The sequence below is a fragment of the Indicator indicator genome, chromosome 5, assembly GCF_027791375.1.
Source record: "Indicator indicator isolate 239-I01 chromosome 5, UM_Iind_1.1, whole genome shotgun sequence".
Taxonomy (NCBI): domain Eukaryota; kingdom Metazoa; phylum Chordata; class Aves; order Piciformes; family Indicatoridae; genus Indicator; species Indicator indicator.
The window spans coordinates 27,381,843-27,398,712 of NC_072014.1; the positions used below are offsets into that span (position 1 = coordinate 27,381,843).

The 16,870-nt window shown below is 44.0% G+C and overlaps 1 protein-coding gene across 9 annotated transcripts in view; it reads left to right on the forward strand.

Moving 5' to 3' along the window:
• BIN1 (bridging integrator 1) overlaps window positions 1-16,870 on the forward strand; it is a 91,811-nt gene that overhangs the window by 45,588 nt on the left and 29,353 nt on the right. For 6 of the 9 annotated variants that reach the window (XM_054380735.1, XM_054380738.1, XM_054380740.1 and 3 more), the window contains exons 3-7: window positions 794-848; window positions 1,309-1,403; window positions 3,276-3,371; window positions 7,678-7,785; window positions 16,348-16,433. In XM_054380735.1, the coding sequence (XP_054236710.1) occupies window positions 794-848; window positions 1,309-1,403; window positions 3,276-3,371; window positions 7,678-7,785; window positions 16,348-16,433 (440 nt within the window). Of the gene's footprint in view, window positions 1-793; window positions 849-1,308; window positions 1,404-3,275; window positions 3,372-7,677; window positions 7,786-10,362; window positions 10,456-16,347; window positions 16,434-16,870 lie in introns of all 9 variants that reach the window. The other 3 variants (XM_054380733.1, XM_054380734.1, XM_054380737.1) reach the window with 1 other exon arrangement.

Sequence of the window (16,870 nt, forward strand, 5' to 3'; positions counted from 1 at the left end):
AGTGTAGAAGAGGAGTTACATGTATGCATGTGTATCTGAGCACACTTTAGTGTAAAAATCTCCACAATACTTTCTAATGTAGGTTCTAGCACCACATTCACCTGTGCTCTCTGAAGGCTCAAACTGGCAAAACTCAGCCCAGATTCTGGTTTTGATCTTTTGTTTCCTAGTGAGCAGTATCTGCTGCTTGCAGGCCACCCCTATAGTGAAGCAAAGAAATTGATAGTCAACGTTGTATTTGCAAGCTCTGCTGCACAGGACAATTTAGACAGGGTGTTTGGGCAGGTCAGATGTCTCTTGTATCCATTTTGCCCTGGAGTGTTGGTTTACAGTGTGGCAGAAAAAAAGGGTGTGTTAAACTGCTCCCAAGCAAAATAGATCAACTGCATCTATCTTCTATATTCTACATATTCCCTTCAGTTACATTTGTTCTACAGACCCACCAGCCCTTGGCTTATAAACTAATTACTGCCCTTAGGACCTTCTCTAGTTTCTTGTACAAAATGAAAATACTAAACCCATCTCTGCTGGGAAGAGCAAAACACAGCTTTACCTACCTCAGATTACTTGGTATCTTGGTGGTCTGGTTGGCCAAACATGCCTGCAGGTCACCATCTGTGGGTTTACCAAATCAGAGGGCTGTGTGGTCTTCCTGTTAACACTTACGTTTTGTGTGGTCATATGGCTCACATGTAGCGCACCTGCAGGACCAGTTTATTTATAAATGTTTGGCTCCTCCTTCTATTGCTCTTTTTATATGGGAGAATAACTGATGGTCTTCCTACCTTCACAGTCTGAAGGCACGAGGCTGCAGAAAGACCTCCGAACTTACTTGGCTTCCGTAAAAGGTAAGGTCTGCATAAGCAGAGAATCCTTTCCTCTCTAGTGCTTACCTATGCAATGAAATTTCTGCAGCTGTTCTCTTCATGGTGTTTCCTCAGATGTGAATTATAGGAAAGGTCAGCCTTGTCTGGGTGAAGGATCTTTCAGAATCCTTCACAACCAGTTGGTATGGAATGATGTTGTGATTTGTTACCTAACAAGTGTCTTAGCAGATTAACTTTCATATCTGCTACTATGAGAGGGCAAACACAAAAGATTTGATGAGACTGTGCCTTCAGTTCCTGTCTCCCTCCAGTTACCTTCCCATCTCTGTGTTATCAAGGATGTGCTGCTCTTTTAGGAAGAGCTTAGTATTTGTTATAACCCATTCAACACCTTCTTTGACCTTGTTCCACAGGATGAAGGTTAAACTGTGAGGAGCATGCTATTTGCCTCTTTCTAAAACAGTTCCTCCTTCTTTCCTAGCAATGCATGAGGCCTCCAAGAAGCTGACAGAGTGTTTGCAGGAAGTTTATGAGCCGGATTGGCCTGGGAGAGATGACACAAATAAAATAGCAGAGGTAAGACTGTCTAGGATGTGGGGTCACCAGGCTTGGTGTGTGAGTGGAGATGAGCTTTGAAAGGTGTGTCTGTGTGCCACATTTCTTCATACATACAGCTTTGCAGAGGAATTGGAGAGACATACTCAACTTTGGAAAGAAGGGAAAGCAAAAAGGACATGGCCTGTATTTTGTCTGTAGGGCACTGTTCCCAGATGCTTCAATGTTACACAGAGCTGTATGCTTACACCCACAAGCATTCTATTTCCCCAGCAGTGGCTAAACATGGACAGAGGACGCCAAAAGAGAGTCACTAGGGTCAACTGGATGTATTGCTTATGCTCTGTGCAAGAGAAAGAAGCAGCTAAATCTATGGCCAAAGCATGTTTAGAGCAGCTATTGTGTAGCTGCAACGATTTCCCACTGACAGCACTACCACCAGCTGCCATATTTTAGGTAGTCTTGTTTGGCTGAGCCATGTGTGACCAGAACCTGCTGTTCTTCTCATCCTTTGGTGAGGTGTTGCCTGTCCAACTTGCCCAGGTGTTTTCTGTGGAGCTTAGGGCACAGACTGTCATTTGACAGCTTGGATCTCCCTTGGCATGTGTGTGTGGTGGGTCCAGCTGGAAGCATGTGCCCTCTCCTCTTGCTTGGCTGTTCTGCTGAGCAACAGGTGTGGCAGCTCAGCTCTGTGGATCCATCTGCCATGAGGCTGCAGGACTGGGCTTATCTGCAGCTGTCTGTGGCATTAGAGCAGAGAGGAAGGACCTAATTGGAGAGAAAGAGAAAGATCTTCACTTCCCCTGCTTTCCCCTGCAGAAAATCTCACCTGAAATAACATCTGCATTGTCCCCAGGAAATACTAACTTCAATGCAGATAAATCAAACAAAACCTGAGTGTTTCCAGGTCAGCTCTTGCTTGAACGTGGAAACCTTTTATTAAGAAGTGCTGTTGCAGTAAATACTGGACTTGTAATTCAATTAGTTTGGCTTCACGTTCTCTGTTATCTTTTTACTCTTCCTGAGCTACTGTTGTGCCTTGTAAGCAACAGTCCTTTCAGAGAATTTGAGCCAGAGGAGTCAAAGGGAACATGAGTCCTGCAAGCTCACTGTAACTGCTCTGACAGCCTGCAGGAATATTTCCAGCCTTCAATCTCACCCTTTAATGCCTTTGTTTATGTTTCTGTCTTTCAGGAAAAGAGAGGGCAAATGCCCCCTCCTCCCCCTGCCCCCCCCAAAAAAAAATTCACACACAAATTAGACATGTTTCCTGAATTTTTTAGCCCCAAACCTTCATTTAATTGGAAAAATAGGAGAGGGGGGCAATTTCCACCTAAGCCAAAGTGTTGACAGGACACTAGTGAGCCTAATATAAACATCAAGCGTAAAGACTACACAGCTTAGGGTGTAAGTGTTGGATGTGACCTCTATTGAGCTGTGGAAGCAGGTGGTGTGAGGGTTGAAGACTGCTAGAGTAGCTTTCTGCTATTATTCATTGTCCTCCAGAAAGCTGTGTTGTAATCAAGAGCAGAAAATGGTGCCTAGTGGTGTCAAACGTCCCATTTTTGTAGCTTCTGAGAGAAGGTTAAGCCAACCTAACCTTCATCTTCCCTTCTGACTTGGGCTAGCGCTGCACAGGACAGTCCCTCAAAGGAAGCTTCACAAAGGGCCCTATGTGCTTGCAGAGGTCACTTGAAGTAGCAGCACCAAGCTTTCTTCTATGGTTCTGGCATGACCTCTGTTTTCAATTATCTTCCCTGCTCCTTAGTTTTTCCAAGCAAATTACTATTTCCTAAGAGCTCTGAGGGACCGAAGGTATTGAATGTAACACTCAGAGGAAAACAGAAATGCAGTGCTCTATGTTCTTAATAGTTCATTATTTTTATTTTTCAGAACAATGATCTCCTCTGGACAGATTTCCATCAGAAGCTGGTAGATCAGGCACTTTTGACCATGGATACATACCTTGGCCAGTTTCCAGATATTAAAGTAAGATTCTCTTTAAGCCTTTTTGATCTACAGAGTCACAGCAGATGAAGCCTCCTAAGAATCAATTTCTTGCATCCTCATCATCTTCAGGAGTATGTGTGTGCTGTGCTGCTGCAAGCTTTCCTTTTAGAGCAGGCAAGGTCTTTGCAGCTCTGGGTCTTGTGAAAATGTTATGTTCTTCTTTGGGCTTGAAATGAGAGTGAAGAATCCAGAGAAAAGATACTTGAAGACAAAACATAAGTGGAAAACAGGAGGATCCATAAAATTTCCAGTTGTATCACAGTGCCAGTGAGCACTGTCACCAATAGCTCGTAAGCTCTAAGCCTCTCTTTCTGGTTTTTTATTTCCCTGTAAGTACAAAGTTAGTGGCAAATGTGCTTCACAGATAGACGCTGGTATGCAAGGCAGATTTCTGTGTGCTCCTTGAAGTCCTGCTGTGCATATAACCACCTTGTTTAGGGAAGGGGGAATGCTGGATAGGCATCTTTTTTGGGAGAGATCATCTCCAAGGACCTAGGTTTGAATGGTGTCTTGTGAGCGTCCCTTCCCCCACACTTACCTCCTTTCCATTTGTTTTGAGAAGGTTATGCAGGAAATGTCTTCACCATATGGAAGCACTAGTAATGATATCACCATATGGGAAGTATCAGCTTGGCTCCTTCCCAGTGAAAACAACCCTTTCCCCACCACATGTCCCTTAAAACGTTTGTCAATATTTGTTGCTTCTAGAGGATTGTACTATATCAAAGTGGGGCAGGTCACAGACTTGTAAAATGAGCCCTGAACAGCCCTTCTAGGGCTTCCTGGTTTTGCTTCATTCTTCCAGCCTCTTCTGTCCTTAGAAACCTGAAGACAGGAGGGATGAAGAGACTAGCTGTTGTTTTTCCACCCACTGAAGGCTGTAGAGCTGATGGCTCCCTGTGGTAGGATGCTGTGTGTCTCAGTTAGCAGCGCAGAGGCTTGCGTGCTGCTTCCTTAAGTAGAAGTTTTTATTTCAGGCTTGCTGTAGACCCAGACTTCTGTGCTGCTTCAGGCCAAATCACATTTTACTAGCCTTGTCAGCTGTGTGCTGGGTCACCTCAGAGTGTCACTTTTTCCCATCTTTGGGATTTCTTAATTCTACTGGGTCCTGCAGAGGTTTTGCAGTGCAGTTTTTAAAAGGAGTGCAAGACTAGGGCTGCCCAAGTTCCACCAAAACTCAAACTGAGCTCCTATGGATCCTCTTTTTGACTTCTGAGTGGGCCACTAAGGTGTTTATTACTAATATTCCTTTCTCAGTCTTCAGATGATGCTCTAGAAAATGGGAAGTTAAAGCAATTTCATGCAGAATTTAAATAATGCTTTAAAGAGAGCACTACTCACCTCTGCTTCCTGTCCTAAACTGAGTGAGAATTTGGTGCCCTGTTGGTTCCTCCAATAAGATATGAATATATTTCACAAGAGCTGGCAATTTTGTTTAAAGTGGACTTTCAGTGCTGTGAAATTTAAAAGGTCAGTCTGTTTTTATTAGTAATTCAGCTGGGTGAGTCATCCTCCTTACCCTGGTGCAGTGAGAAGTGCTCAAATCAATAAGTTGTTAAAAATCAAAGGACGTTTTCTTCAACCTGTAGCAGCTCCTAGAAGTGGTGGTGTTACAATCTGCTACAGTTGTACAAAAGTACAGTTTGGCTTCACATAAGGAATTAGTTCTTGAGACTGGCAGGCAAAACCCGCCCAGTCTTACGTAATTTACAGAATATTTGGGATTTATTGCAGTAAGAATTTTCTGGGTTTTATTTTCACAAAAGCAAATTTTCTGCTTTTCCTGAAGTTCTAGCCTTGTAGTAATGAAAGATGACTTCTGGAGAGAAGATGATTTTAATTTAGCTGTGTAAAGGTCTGGCTTTTGTTAATAACCCAGTAATTAAAATGTGTGATGAGTCAGACCATACACACTCTTTCTTTTTTTTTTTTAATTCTAACATATTCTGAATCCTCCTTCACTTGAGTAGCTGGAAAAATTCCCTTGATGTTTTTTGACTTACAGCAGGATCCACAACAGGAATGTGAAAACAGCATGCCTTTATTAAGGAATTTTTTTAAAGTAAAAGGGAGTAATTTTTTTTTTTTTTTTTGTGGTGGGATAGGGAAAGGTGAACAAAGTCTCTATCTTCTCTAACTTAAAAATGGGAATGAAAACAGTGCTTTATTCTTTCTTTGCAGGTCAGTTTAACTTCTTAGACTCTTGCATAATCTGTGTTATTTCAGAGTGAGTTTTTGGATGAAGTTGCAGAGTATGCAATGAGTACAGATTTCTGCAGTGAACCTAGAGAAGATAAACCATAACTCAAGTTCTGAATAGCCATGGAACTGGTGATTTTCTTTCCTGCACTGATGCTGGTGCCCTGTTTCTAGTAGGATTGAGACAAAATATTAGGAAAAGGGGGGAAAGAAGTGCCTCATGGTTTGATTTTTCTTCTTTTTTTTAAGGGAGGCTCAAATTAAGATGGATTTGTTGAAGTTTATCTTTTGTCTTCAGATTAGTAGTGGGTGGCTGTAGAGTCCTACAAGGCCTTCCAGGACGTTGCTGAGTCCCATTACTGCCATCAGAGGCAATTGTGTGAAATGGGGGATTAGAAGACTGGGAATGGCAAAAAAAAAGGCAGGAGTGACTTTGTTTTAGAGATGGGTGCCATTGAATCAAGCTCTCTGATGGGGTGGCAGGGAAACCTGGAAGTGTCTGTTTGCTGTGTCAGAGGTGGGCAAAACTGCAGCTATCTCTACCAGTATGATGGGGAGGAAAAAGTCCTCTCTTAAATCCCAGATGTGTTTTATCTGGTGTATGGGAAAGATGTATAAACAAGTATCTTGGAGGTTGTCATGCTGCTGGAAGCCCCCTCTGACATCCTGTCTCTGCCTGGCTGGCAGTATGATGTCTGGGAGGTGTCTTCTGGTGACCTCAACTGCAGGGAGGCTCAGCTTTGTGATTCCTCTCTTGGAGTGAGCTGAATGCTTTGAAATCAGTTTGGATGTGTGTGTGGCTGAGATTCTGCAGATCTGCTGTGACTCAGACAGAGCTGCACCAGTGCTTGCTGAAAGTGCAGAGGAGCATGTGTGGGAGACGTGCAGACTGGTCCCAGCTGGTCTGGCAGAAAGATCAGCCCTGAGTGTGGCTTTGCAGTTTATCTGCAAGAGCTTAGGGAGAGGAGACCACATGTCCCTGCCAAGTGCAGCATCTTTTGCTTTTGCAAGTAAATGACAATGCTGATTCTTCATCTTGCACTTTCAGTTTCCCTAGGTGCTGTGGTTAATTAGAAACCCTTCTGGCCCCTTGCCATGCCTTTTCACTCCAGTTCTCCAGCTTGTGTCTAGACTACTGACCACAGAAGCTGAGTGGTCTTAGAGTCAGATGTGAAGACTTGTGCTCCAACCCAGATAGTCTTGGGTGTTTGTAGAGAGTGTGAGGGTCTAAGGGGGTGGGATGGTTTTTGAAACAGGGCAGCCCAGTGAGCCTGAGCCTTGAAAAGATAGATCTGTGCTGGTGGAGAGAGACTGAGGTACCTCAGATGAAGAAGGCCTGAATGTTTATTCTGTATTCTCAGCCACGGAGTTGTCAGGACTCCATTCCTGAACATGAATCTGGTACCTAGTTAGCTCCCTCCTTGTGTTTGCTAAGGCTTCAGTGTGTCTTGCCTATTAGTGACACAGTGCTACAGGTTTTCCCTTGAGCTCATCTTGCATAATAGCTAATTACTACGGACCATTGCCTGTGGCTGTGGTCACTTCTGTCTAGACCTCCTGTTACAGGGTCCAAAGTCCTCTCCTAGGCATATCCCGAGCATGTGGGTGTCTGCTTTTGCTGTGCTGACAGCTTTAAATACCTTCTTTTGTTGAACTTAATCTTTTGAGCTTCCACATGATCTAGGGCTATGAGCTGGTTAGTCTGGCTGCAGCCCTCAGCACACCCTGAAAATGTTGAAGTCCATAGCTACGTGGGGAGTCTTTTAGGACCCACTGGAGCTACAGTTTTGAAAACATTGTCATCCAAAGGTGGGGCCTGTTGTTGGTTGGATCCCTTTGCTTTCCCTGGCTGGATCTGCTGGATCTTTTCCTGGGGAGCTCGCTCTGGAATGGTAGTTTTCATAAGTGGCTCCAGGGGCCACCTCTCTGGGAAGCCTATGTGGAATATCCAGTGAGTGTCCTTGTGTGGACAGAGTATGGGGTGCTTTGGAAGCTGGGTGAAGAGGAGGTGGGTGGTTTCCTGAGAGGCTGTGTGGTTTTGGTTGCTGGGAAAGATTGTCACAACTCTTTTCTCCATTTTTCTTAGTCTCGTATAGCAAAGCGAGGAAGGAAGCTTGTGGATTACGACAGTGCCAGACACCACTTTGAAGCCCTGCAAACCGCAAAGAAGAAGGATGAAACTAAAATTGCAAAGGTAAAGCAAGCAGAAGGATGTGCAGCCATCCTTTCATTTTCAGAGCTCTGTATTTGCCTACTGAGCAGGTTTTAAGGGCATCTATACCTCTTCACTGGATGTGTTTTCATAGGCTCTTCAACCAATCACTTAGGTTGGAATTGACCTCTAAGATCATCGAGGTGGTGTGAACCAGAGAGGTTTTGCTAGGTATTTCCTTCTCCTCTGTTAAGTTCTCTGAGAAGGCAGGATGATCTGTTGTGTTGGTTCAGATCCATCAGTCTTAATCTCTTGTTGTCCAAGGCCTAGGCTCGCATTGCTTTAGGTACTGTGGAACCAGTAACTTCTGCCTTTGGGGGAAGCAAAATCTGGCAGTACCCCAGAAAATATTTCCAATTTGTCTGCTCCCTGGGACTCTGTCTCCTCATCTTAGAGCAGTGGTAGGAGTAAGCAAGTATTGCTTGAGCTTGGTGTTGTTTTTGAAGTCCTCTGATATCTTAGGACAGAGACTCTTAGGAGTGTGAATTACAAGTCCATTAGTGGAAATGCATCCTGTGTACACTTGATGACTCTGTTCTGTTGTCTGTTGGTCACAATAATTAGACAATAAATGTGGCTGAAAGCAGAAAACCAAGAATTTTCTCTTGTCAGAGTCTTTCATGCCTTGCACAGCTTGATCCAAGAGCATGCCCAACATGCAAGTGAAGAATTTTATTTTAATACATTTCATTAAAGGTAATTTTTTCTTTTTTTTTAATTAAGGTGAAAAAAGGCCATAGTCCTGGTGGTGTTCTAGAGGAGGCATGTAGTTGGAATTCCTGGCCAAGAAATGAGTTGTGGAGTACTCCTATGTGCTGAGTACCTTGAGTTGAACCCATGTGCTCCACTTCACAGAGCAAGTCTTGACACAACAGGGTAGTCCAGGACTTGCATGTGGGCCATGGCAGATCAGGACTCTGCAGTCTAGAAGCTGTGTAGGAAGGAGTGAGCCTGAATCTTTATATTTTAGCCAGGCTGAGAAGAGTTGCCAGCCTTTGCAGATGGTTATTTTTAGTAGGAGGAAATAAAGGCTGTGTGAGAGACACTGGTGTGTCTCCTACAGAGAGGAGTGAAAGATCTCCATTTATTTGCCACAGTACTTATATTTTTAAGCTGCATGTCATCACTCATTTGCTCACTCAGTGCATGCATTGTGATTAACCTTGACAGACAATGAGGAGAGAGATTGATGGCTCAGGTGTTAACTGCATTATTTCTGTGGCAAAGCAAGCCTTGGTTCTGTATGCAAGGCATGAGGCCCAGCTGGTTGTGCCTTCTGTTCAAAGCACTGCACTGTGTTTGGGGCAAGAGCAGAATTTCCCTGGAGCATGGTGTTATTGTTGGTATGTGCCTGTAGGATCTTTGCTGCAGTGGAAACGTTTTTCGTAGGAATTCATCTACTCAGGTTGATATCTGGTGTTCTGTACTAAAGATACTGGCCTTCTTCATTATTGCTGCACTCACTCATGTGGCCCCAAATGCTCACATAAAACATTATTAACAAGGGATTGTTTGTTGATCTTCTGTTAAAGTATGAACAGTGCAGTTTCAAGAGTGAAACGCTGAGATTTAGGAGTTAGTGCTCTGTTTTTGATTCAGCCTGTGCAAGTGTCCCTTAGTACTTGATTGGACTATTCTTGTTAGCCAAAATGTACACTGGAGTAGATTTTTTTGCCCTCTTCTGTGCTTTAATCCATAAGCTCATGCATAAGATGCTATGTGACACATGGCAGTGTCGTGACCCTATAAACATGGGAGCAACAAGACTGCTTAAATTCTGTAGGTATGCTCTTGCCAAATGGGCAGGTTTCAAAGCCCAGTCTGCAATCCCCCTGCTGTGGGTAGCAGCCAGGGCTCAGTGTGCACTAGGCTGATGCAGAAAGTTCACCTCTCTAGGGTGAACCTTTGAAGTAGGGTTGTTCCAGTGTTGAGAGCCCCTAGGAAAGAAAAACCATGTTTGTGACAGCATACAATTTGGAAATGACCTGATGGACCTTTCATGGTATAGTAACAGAAATAGCAATGAGAATCCTTTTTGGAGCTCTATATGGTCTCTCCTTTTTTTCCTCCTCTAATATATGGATATTCTTTCCCCACCCAGGACTCCTGCCACTTACTGCTAAACTCACAACCTGCCATTAAAAGAAAGCACTGTGGACTTTCAGCTGTTGCATGCAAATAATTATGACCTCTCTTTAAGGAGCTCCCACTTCACAGCCATGACTCGGAGTAGGGTTGTCTGGGTCACTAACAACTGTATCTGTTGCACTTTGCAGCTGTCTGGCTGGCCTGCAGTATCCCAGCCCACACCGGAGCATTAATTACTGCTAAACTTGGCATGCTTCAAAGGATTCATAACTGATCGGGCCCAGGATGTTTGCTTTCTCTCTCGCCTTGGTGATACTGGTTTGGCCCAGCCTCTAAATACGCTCAGTTGTGATTTTAACTTCTCTTTCTTTTTTTTTTTTTTTTTTAAATCCTAAAAGATATATGTTTGTGTCTATCTTGTTCTCTTTACTTTTTTTCTGTTTTCACTCAAACATGCTCCCTCCCCCCCAGCCTGTTTCGCTGCTTGAGAAAGCCGCTCCTCAGTGGTGTCAAGGGAAGCTACAAGCTCACCTCGTTGCGCAAACTAATCTGCTCCGAAATCAGGTGACTGCTGATCTACCTGGCTCTAACCCTGCATGCGCTATTTTGGGCTCTAGATTGTGCCATGCAACTAATCTCTAGGCAACCTTCACTCTAGTCCCTTCTGTTAAGTATGTCCTTGATACTCCTGAGCCACAGTGGGCGTGTGGAAATTGCTGACCAATGATTGACCCTGTGCCTGCCCTATTGACTTCTAATAGATGTGTTTAAAACTGAGCTTGTGTTTCCTCCCACCGAGATGAAATGAAGATGAAGAAAGGCTGTGGATGGGTGATTCAGTGTAGTTCCTTGAATTATTGATCTCTTTTTCTTCTAAGAGAAGCAGTCTATTTTTATTGTTGTTCAAAAAAAAAAAAAGAAAAAAGAAGAAAGAAAGAGGAGGAAACACTGAAAAATTAGCATCTGCATTTATGCTGAAAGCCAGAAAAAACTGCAATTGCTTCATAATTAGTTTCTGTGGCTGTTGAGTTAGATTGCCAATCCAAGTTTCAGAAATGGGCAATATCCTGGCTTTGAGGTCTAACAGAGCAGTTTCCAGACATGCAGAGTTTGTCTGCACAGGAGGAGAGGTAAGCCCAGACCAGGTAATTTATACCCTGTGGTTGAGACCATGATTATTACATCATGTGGCATACGAATGTCTAGGTTATAGCATCTTGAAGGATGTGAAAGCAGTTCGGAGAAACTGCAGGGAATAAGAATTTCCATCCTACTTGCACAGGCAAAGCATGGCTTCCTGGTAGAATCTCCCTTGGTACTTCCCTTGAATCTCCTTAGGGTATAAGAGGAAAATGACAGGAAGCAGTCAGTGAGAAGAAAATGAAGAGAATCACAGAGTTGTTTAGGGTGGAAGAGACCTTTAAGATCATTTAATCCAACCATTAACCCAGCACTGCCAGGTCATCACTAAACCATGGTCCTCATCTGCACAGCTTTGAAACCCCTCTAGGAATGGGGACTCCATCAGCGCCCTGAGCAGCCTGTCTTGACAACCCTTTTGGGGAAGAAATTGTTCCTCATGTCCAACTTAAACCTCCCCTGGTGCCACTTGAGGCCATCTCATCTTGCCCTGTCACTTGCTCCTTGGGAGAAGAAACCAACCCCCAACTCAGTCCAACCTCCTCTCAGGGAAATGCCTTCAATAGGCAAGGGCTATTAATCCATTTCCCCAAATGGGAGAGTGCCAGTTACCTGCTAACCAGCTCCTGGGGAGCTCATCTGTTCTCATTCAGATGCTCCTACATTTTCACATTCCTTGTCAGAGAATGAATTGCACTTTGGAAACACTAAATCGCTCTCACCTTGTAAAGCACCTGGGTTCTTCACAATCAGTTTATGACTGCAGATCAGGGAAAAGTCTGGATTACCACATCAATAAAGTCTGGTGAAAGAACAGTTGTTATCAGTCTCCCTTCAGATGCTAGCAAAGGGAAGAAACATGTATTCATTCTTGACTGAAAGGAGAAGGACGTTTGGCAGACTGCCGGGGGCTTCCCCTGTGCCTCCACTGTGCTGGGAGTGATCCGTGTCATTTTGCTTCTTACTGGTTTGTTTGGCTGCTGGTATTTCAGAGAATCAGAGAATTGTCAGCGTTGGAAGGGACCTCAAGGATCGTCTAGTTCCAACCCTCCTGCCATCTAATAAATGTTAAATGGCTAACATTGCAAAATTATTGAAGAAATGGCCTCATTAAATGTCCTAGCTGGTCCACATGCCCTGGAGCCATGAAGCTGGCAGCACCTTGGATGCTTCCCAAAAAAGTTTTTGTGGTGCTTAACTTCATCAGGTGTGAATGCTGAATTAGCCCCTGCAAAATAGTTGCAGAGGAGCTTGTGGAGGAATCACAGAATTGTCAGGTTTGGGAGGGACCTCAGAGATCACCCAGTTCCAACCTCCCTGCCTGATCACACTAGATCAGGTTGCCCAGAGCCACATCCAGCCTGGCTGCAAAAACTTCCAGGGATGAGGCTCCCTGAGCAACGTGCTCCAGTGTCTCACCAACCTCATGGTGAAGAACTTCCTAACATCTAACCTAAATCTCCCCTCCTCTAGCTTGGATCCATTCCCCCAGCCCCATCACTCCCTGATGGGACTGAATTCCATGATGTCTTGAATTTCTGGAGGACAAAAAAAACAAAAACAAAAACCGAAAAAGAAAACAGGAATAGGAAGTTGCTCAAGGCACAGGTGGATAGATCAGCTCTTGGGCATTTTTCCTCTTCTCAGACTGGCTGGTGTGACTGGCAGTAATTGCCTAGAGAAACTACCTACAAGTGCTCCCTCATCTATTTCACTCCACTCTTAGACAGGCTGCTGAGTGTTGATTCATAATTTCACTCTACTGGGTGACTTTGCCTTAGAGTAGGTGACAAGGGAGTATATGATCTTTCCACCTCCTGCTAAGTGCATTACTATTTTTCAGTCACCCTAGATATTTTCAAACCAAGTTGAGTCCTCCTTTTTATTTTTCCTTTGTCATTCCCGAATTAATTAATACCATTGTCAATCTTTTTTGGGTTTGGCTTTTTTTTTTGGTTTCTAGTTATGCAAATCTTTTTTGTTTTAATTAAAAAAAAATGAAGACTAACAAACAGTCAGTAAAGAGGATTTATTTTGTATTCTGAAACTAAGTTTTCCAGCTTTTCTTCACAAACAGGAGCAGGCAGGGAAATAAAAGGCTTCAGTTCTATATTTGCCTGACAACACTAAACCTCGTTAAGCTCTTGATAAAAGCAGGAAGGCTGATGACACTGCAATTATGGAGGAGCTTCAAAATGTTAAGCCTAAAAATAAAAAGTCTTTCCCCTTCCAGCAGCTGTGTTGTTTTCTCTTCTTGCCTCAATTTTACAACCTCCAAGCAAAAATGAGGTCAGCAAAACCTATTATTTCCCTCCAGGGTATAAATTGCTGACTTTTTAGGCCTTGGCAAATACTAATAAAAACAATACAGTGGGGGCTTTCTGTAAAGGCTCCTGGGGGGTTGCTATTGCATGCTCTCAGTTACAGATTTTGGTGACTGCACTCTTTGAAACAAAAGGAAAAATGGCTTAGAACAGCAAATTCTTGCCTTTTTGCTAAGCTCCTCAGGAATGCTGAACACAAACTAAAAAGCAACATCCTTGGTACTGCATCAATAACAGAAAGTTATCTGTCTCTAGGAGAAAGCCAGCAAGTTGAGACCTGGGCCATGCTGCCCTTCTGAGAGGCAGGTCTGGTCTGGCCTCGTGTGGGCTTGGGACTGGGGTGGGGCACCCAACTCTCCTTTCTTCTGCCCCATGGCTAGTGTATAATCACCACAGTTCACAGCATAGTGTTTGAAGAGAAATGGTCACCAAATTGCCTGAAAGCACCAGGCTGGATGTTGCAGACCCTTGTGAGTGCTGGGATGCATGATGGTAGGAAGCATGAGGAAAAATTCCTACCGCCCCCGTCACAACTGATCTGATTATGCTTGTCACTCTGAGCCTTGGCTAAGGGGAAGGTCAAGAATGCACTTGTGTTGCCCAGCTCCTGCTCAAACCTTCCCCTTTTCAGGCAGAGTGAGGAGAGGAAGAATTTTCTGAGATCACATTTCATGGACCCCTGGGCTTTACATCCTTCTGCCTCAGCTCTCTGTCAGGTTGGCAAGGGTGACATCTGAAATAGAAAGCAAACAGATATGGTATGAGCAGTCTCTGCCCCAAAAAAATGTCTCTTTTCTCCTTTCCCCACTGTATTGCATGAGCTGGCTTTTCTGGCTTCTGCTCTGTCTGGAAGCATTCAAGGCTATCCAGTGCTTCACAGTGCTTCACCAGTAAATCCCACTGGTGAGAAGATCACTGGGCTGCAAAAGGAATGAAGAATTAATTCAGTGCAATATGTGGGACTGAGAGCACTAGATGGATCCCTGATTCCTCTAGAGTGAACGTTGCCTGGTGCTGAGTTTGCCTTTATCTTGGTATGTCACAATATTCACATGTTGTTTCTAGGTTCCTTAACCTTCTGAACAGGTAAAATGAGAGTGGGAGTACTATTATAAATGTTCACCATATCTGAAGACTGAACAGCATTCAAGGTGCCTCATCTCCCAGCTATCCCATCACCTGGGTTGATTCTTATTCCAGACTAGTTTGGAAATTAGAGTAAGATTAATCCAAAGGATGGACTATTTTTTTTTCCTCTTTAAAATGGTTACATTAGGAACATTCATCTGTAGAGGGGCTTTAAGGCAGAATGAGTCTTTGTCATTGTCTCTGAGCCAGCATAAATTGTTGTGATGGGTGTTTTTTGGGGGGTTGTGCAAACATGCCACATTGGTTTTAAGTGAGTGTAGCAGAAAATGCAGGGTTTTTCTGGGTGGAAGCATCACAAGGTCTGTTTGACTTTTTAATAATTCCCAGTTGTGTCTTTTTCTGGGGAAACTCTTCTGATCTTGAGTACAAACTCTTAGCCTTGCCTTTCGCAGCAATGAGCAACTCTCTGAAAGGTGGAGCTGGCTGGAAAGTAGCAGCTTGTTCCTGAGTCTGTGAAGAAATGGAGGGCATCAGGGTCCTACACAACACTGTGAGGAACAGGACTCAGAACTGCAAAATATTTTACAGTCCTTTCTCCTGTCAATCCTGTCTTTGCATACACTTGTCATTAAGGAGCAGTAAACTGGATTTCTTTAAGCTGGAACAAAGAAGAGAAAACTTCATTTCACAGAAAGAGTGAGAATCTGACTGCAGGCCCATAGAAAGATCAGTTCCCTACTGCCTTTTGGTCTCTTTGCACAGCCCCGTGGCACTATGACTTCCCTGTTGTCACACATACAAGTAGGCACTTGTGCTGACCTTCCTGTTCAGATGTGTCGTCAAGTTGCTCATGCAAGAGTTTGCCACCCTGCATCCCACTGCACAGGGTTATGGAATAATGCTGCTATTACAAATCTCCAAATAGGAACATTTTAATTAGCAAGCTTTGAGTTTTAAGTCTGTGCAATGAAAAGTGGAAACAGTCACCTAGGACAAGCATGGGAAGGAGAGTGTTCTTGTTGCTGCTGTCTACTTCCAGCAACAGAAACTAGGATCATCCTTTCTGTCACTGACCCCCAGCAGAATTCATGGACCAGTACTGGGATCTATTGCTGTCTAGGTAAAATGAATGAATCAAGTTTAAAGTCCTAACTGGGGGAATGAGGTCCTGTATGAGGCATATTTCCTTTGGTACAGGCCCCCAGTAGCCAGACAGGGATTAGTCTTGTGTTAGATTCTCTCCGATAAGAGCATGGGAGACTGCTGAAATAGAGACCTGCTGCTCAAGCACTCCAACCTGGCCTCCTGCTGGCACAAGTCATGCTTTGCATACCCTCCCTTGCTTCTCTAGTTAGCTTTGTGACAGCATTGTATCAGCCAAGGATGCATACCTCCTCCCTTCTTCAGAAGAGATGGGGCTTTGCCATGGCCTTATCCAAGCAGAGAGAGTCGCCATGAGGGAGGACTCTTCTTCAGTGCCATTTGGGATGGATTTCAACTCTTTCAAAGACTCTTTCAAAGACTTGCCAAGAGGCAGGGACCACAATTATCTTCATCTGTGTCTAAGCTGGAGGTCAAATTGCCTGACCAGCTCCATTTCAATTTTGGAAGCTATGGAAGCTTATAGAACTTAAAGCACATTTTGGATATTTGAATTACTTTCTGAGTATCCAAACAGGAAAATTTTTTGAGACAAAACCTGAGAGTAACACACGCAAGCTGAAGGGACATCAGGTCACTTGTGATGGAACCCTGGTTCCTGGGAGAGTCATTTGGTATGGGGATAACCCCATACCAGAATTTTGCCAGGTCGCCCAAGGAAGTCAAAAGAGTCACAGTTGTCTCAGCCTTGCAGGTTTCTTGTCTGTGGTGGAGCTGACAATCTCCCTTCTCTGTTATTAAGGCTGAAGAAGAGTTAGTAAAGGCTCAGAAGGTGTTTGAAGAGATGAACGTTGATCTGCAGGAGGAGCTGCCTTCACTATGGAATAGGTGAGTGATGGAAGTTTTCCCAAGGGCTAATTGGAAGGAAGCAAAGACCCTAACTCTCGTATCACTTTTCTTTTTAGCTTAGGCTCAGTGTCTGCTCTGTTCTTCTGGACCCTCTCAGAGAATCTGTCCTAGGATTCCCCCTAGCCAGGTTCACTCTTAGCTTTCTGATTTTACTTCAAGATCCTTATGAAAAGTTCCCTTTTGATGCAAACTGAAGCTGTGTTTTCTATGCTTGTCAGATTAATACCCTTTGCCCCACCAACCCTGCCCAAGTTTATTGGGCAGTGGCCCAGTGTCTGTTGTGGACAGCAGACAGAGCAGGCTGGGTCACTGAGATTTTGGGTGGGGAGCTAGCTGGCTGAAAGGAATATCTGCAGCTGAGTGGGTATGTCATCTTCCCTTAATCATGAAGGGAAGATATGTTTGAGGAGTTTATA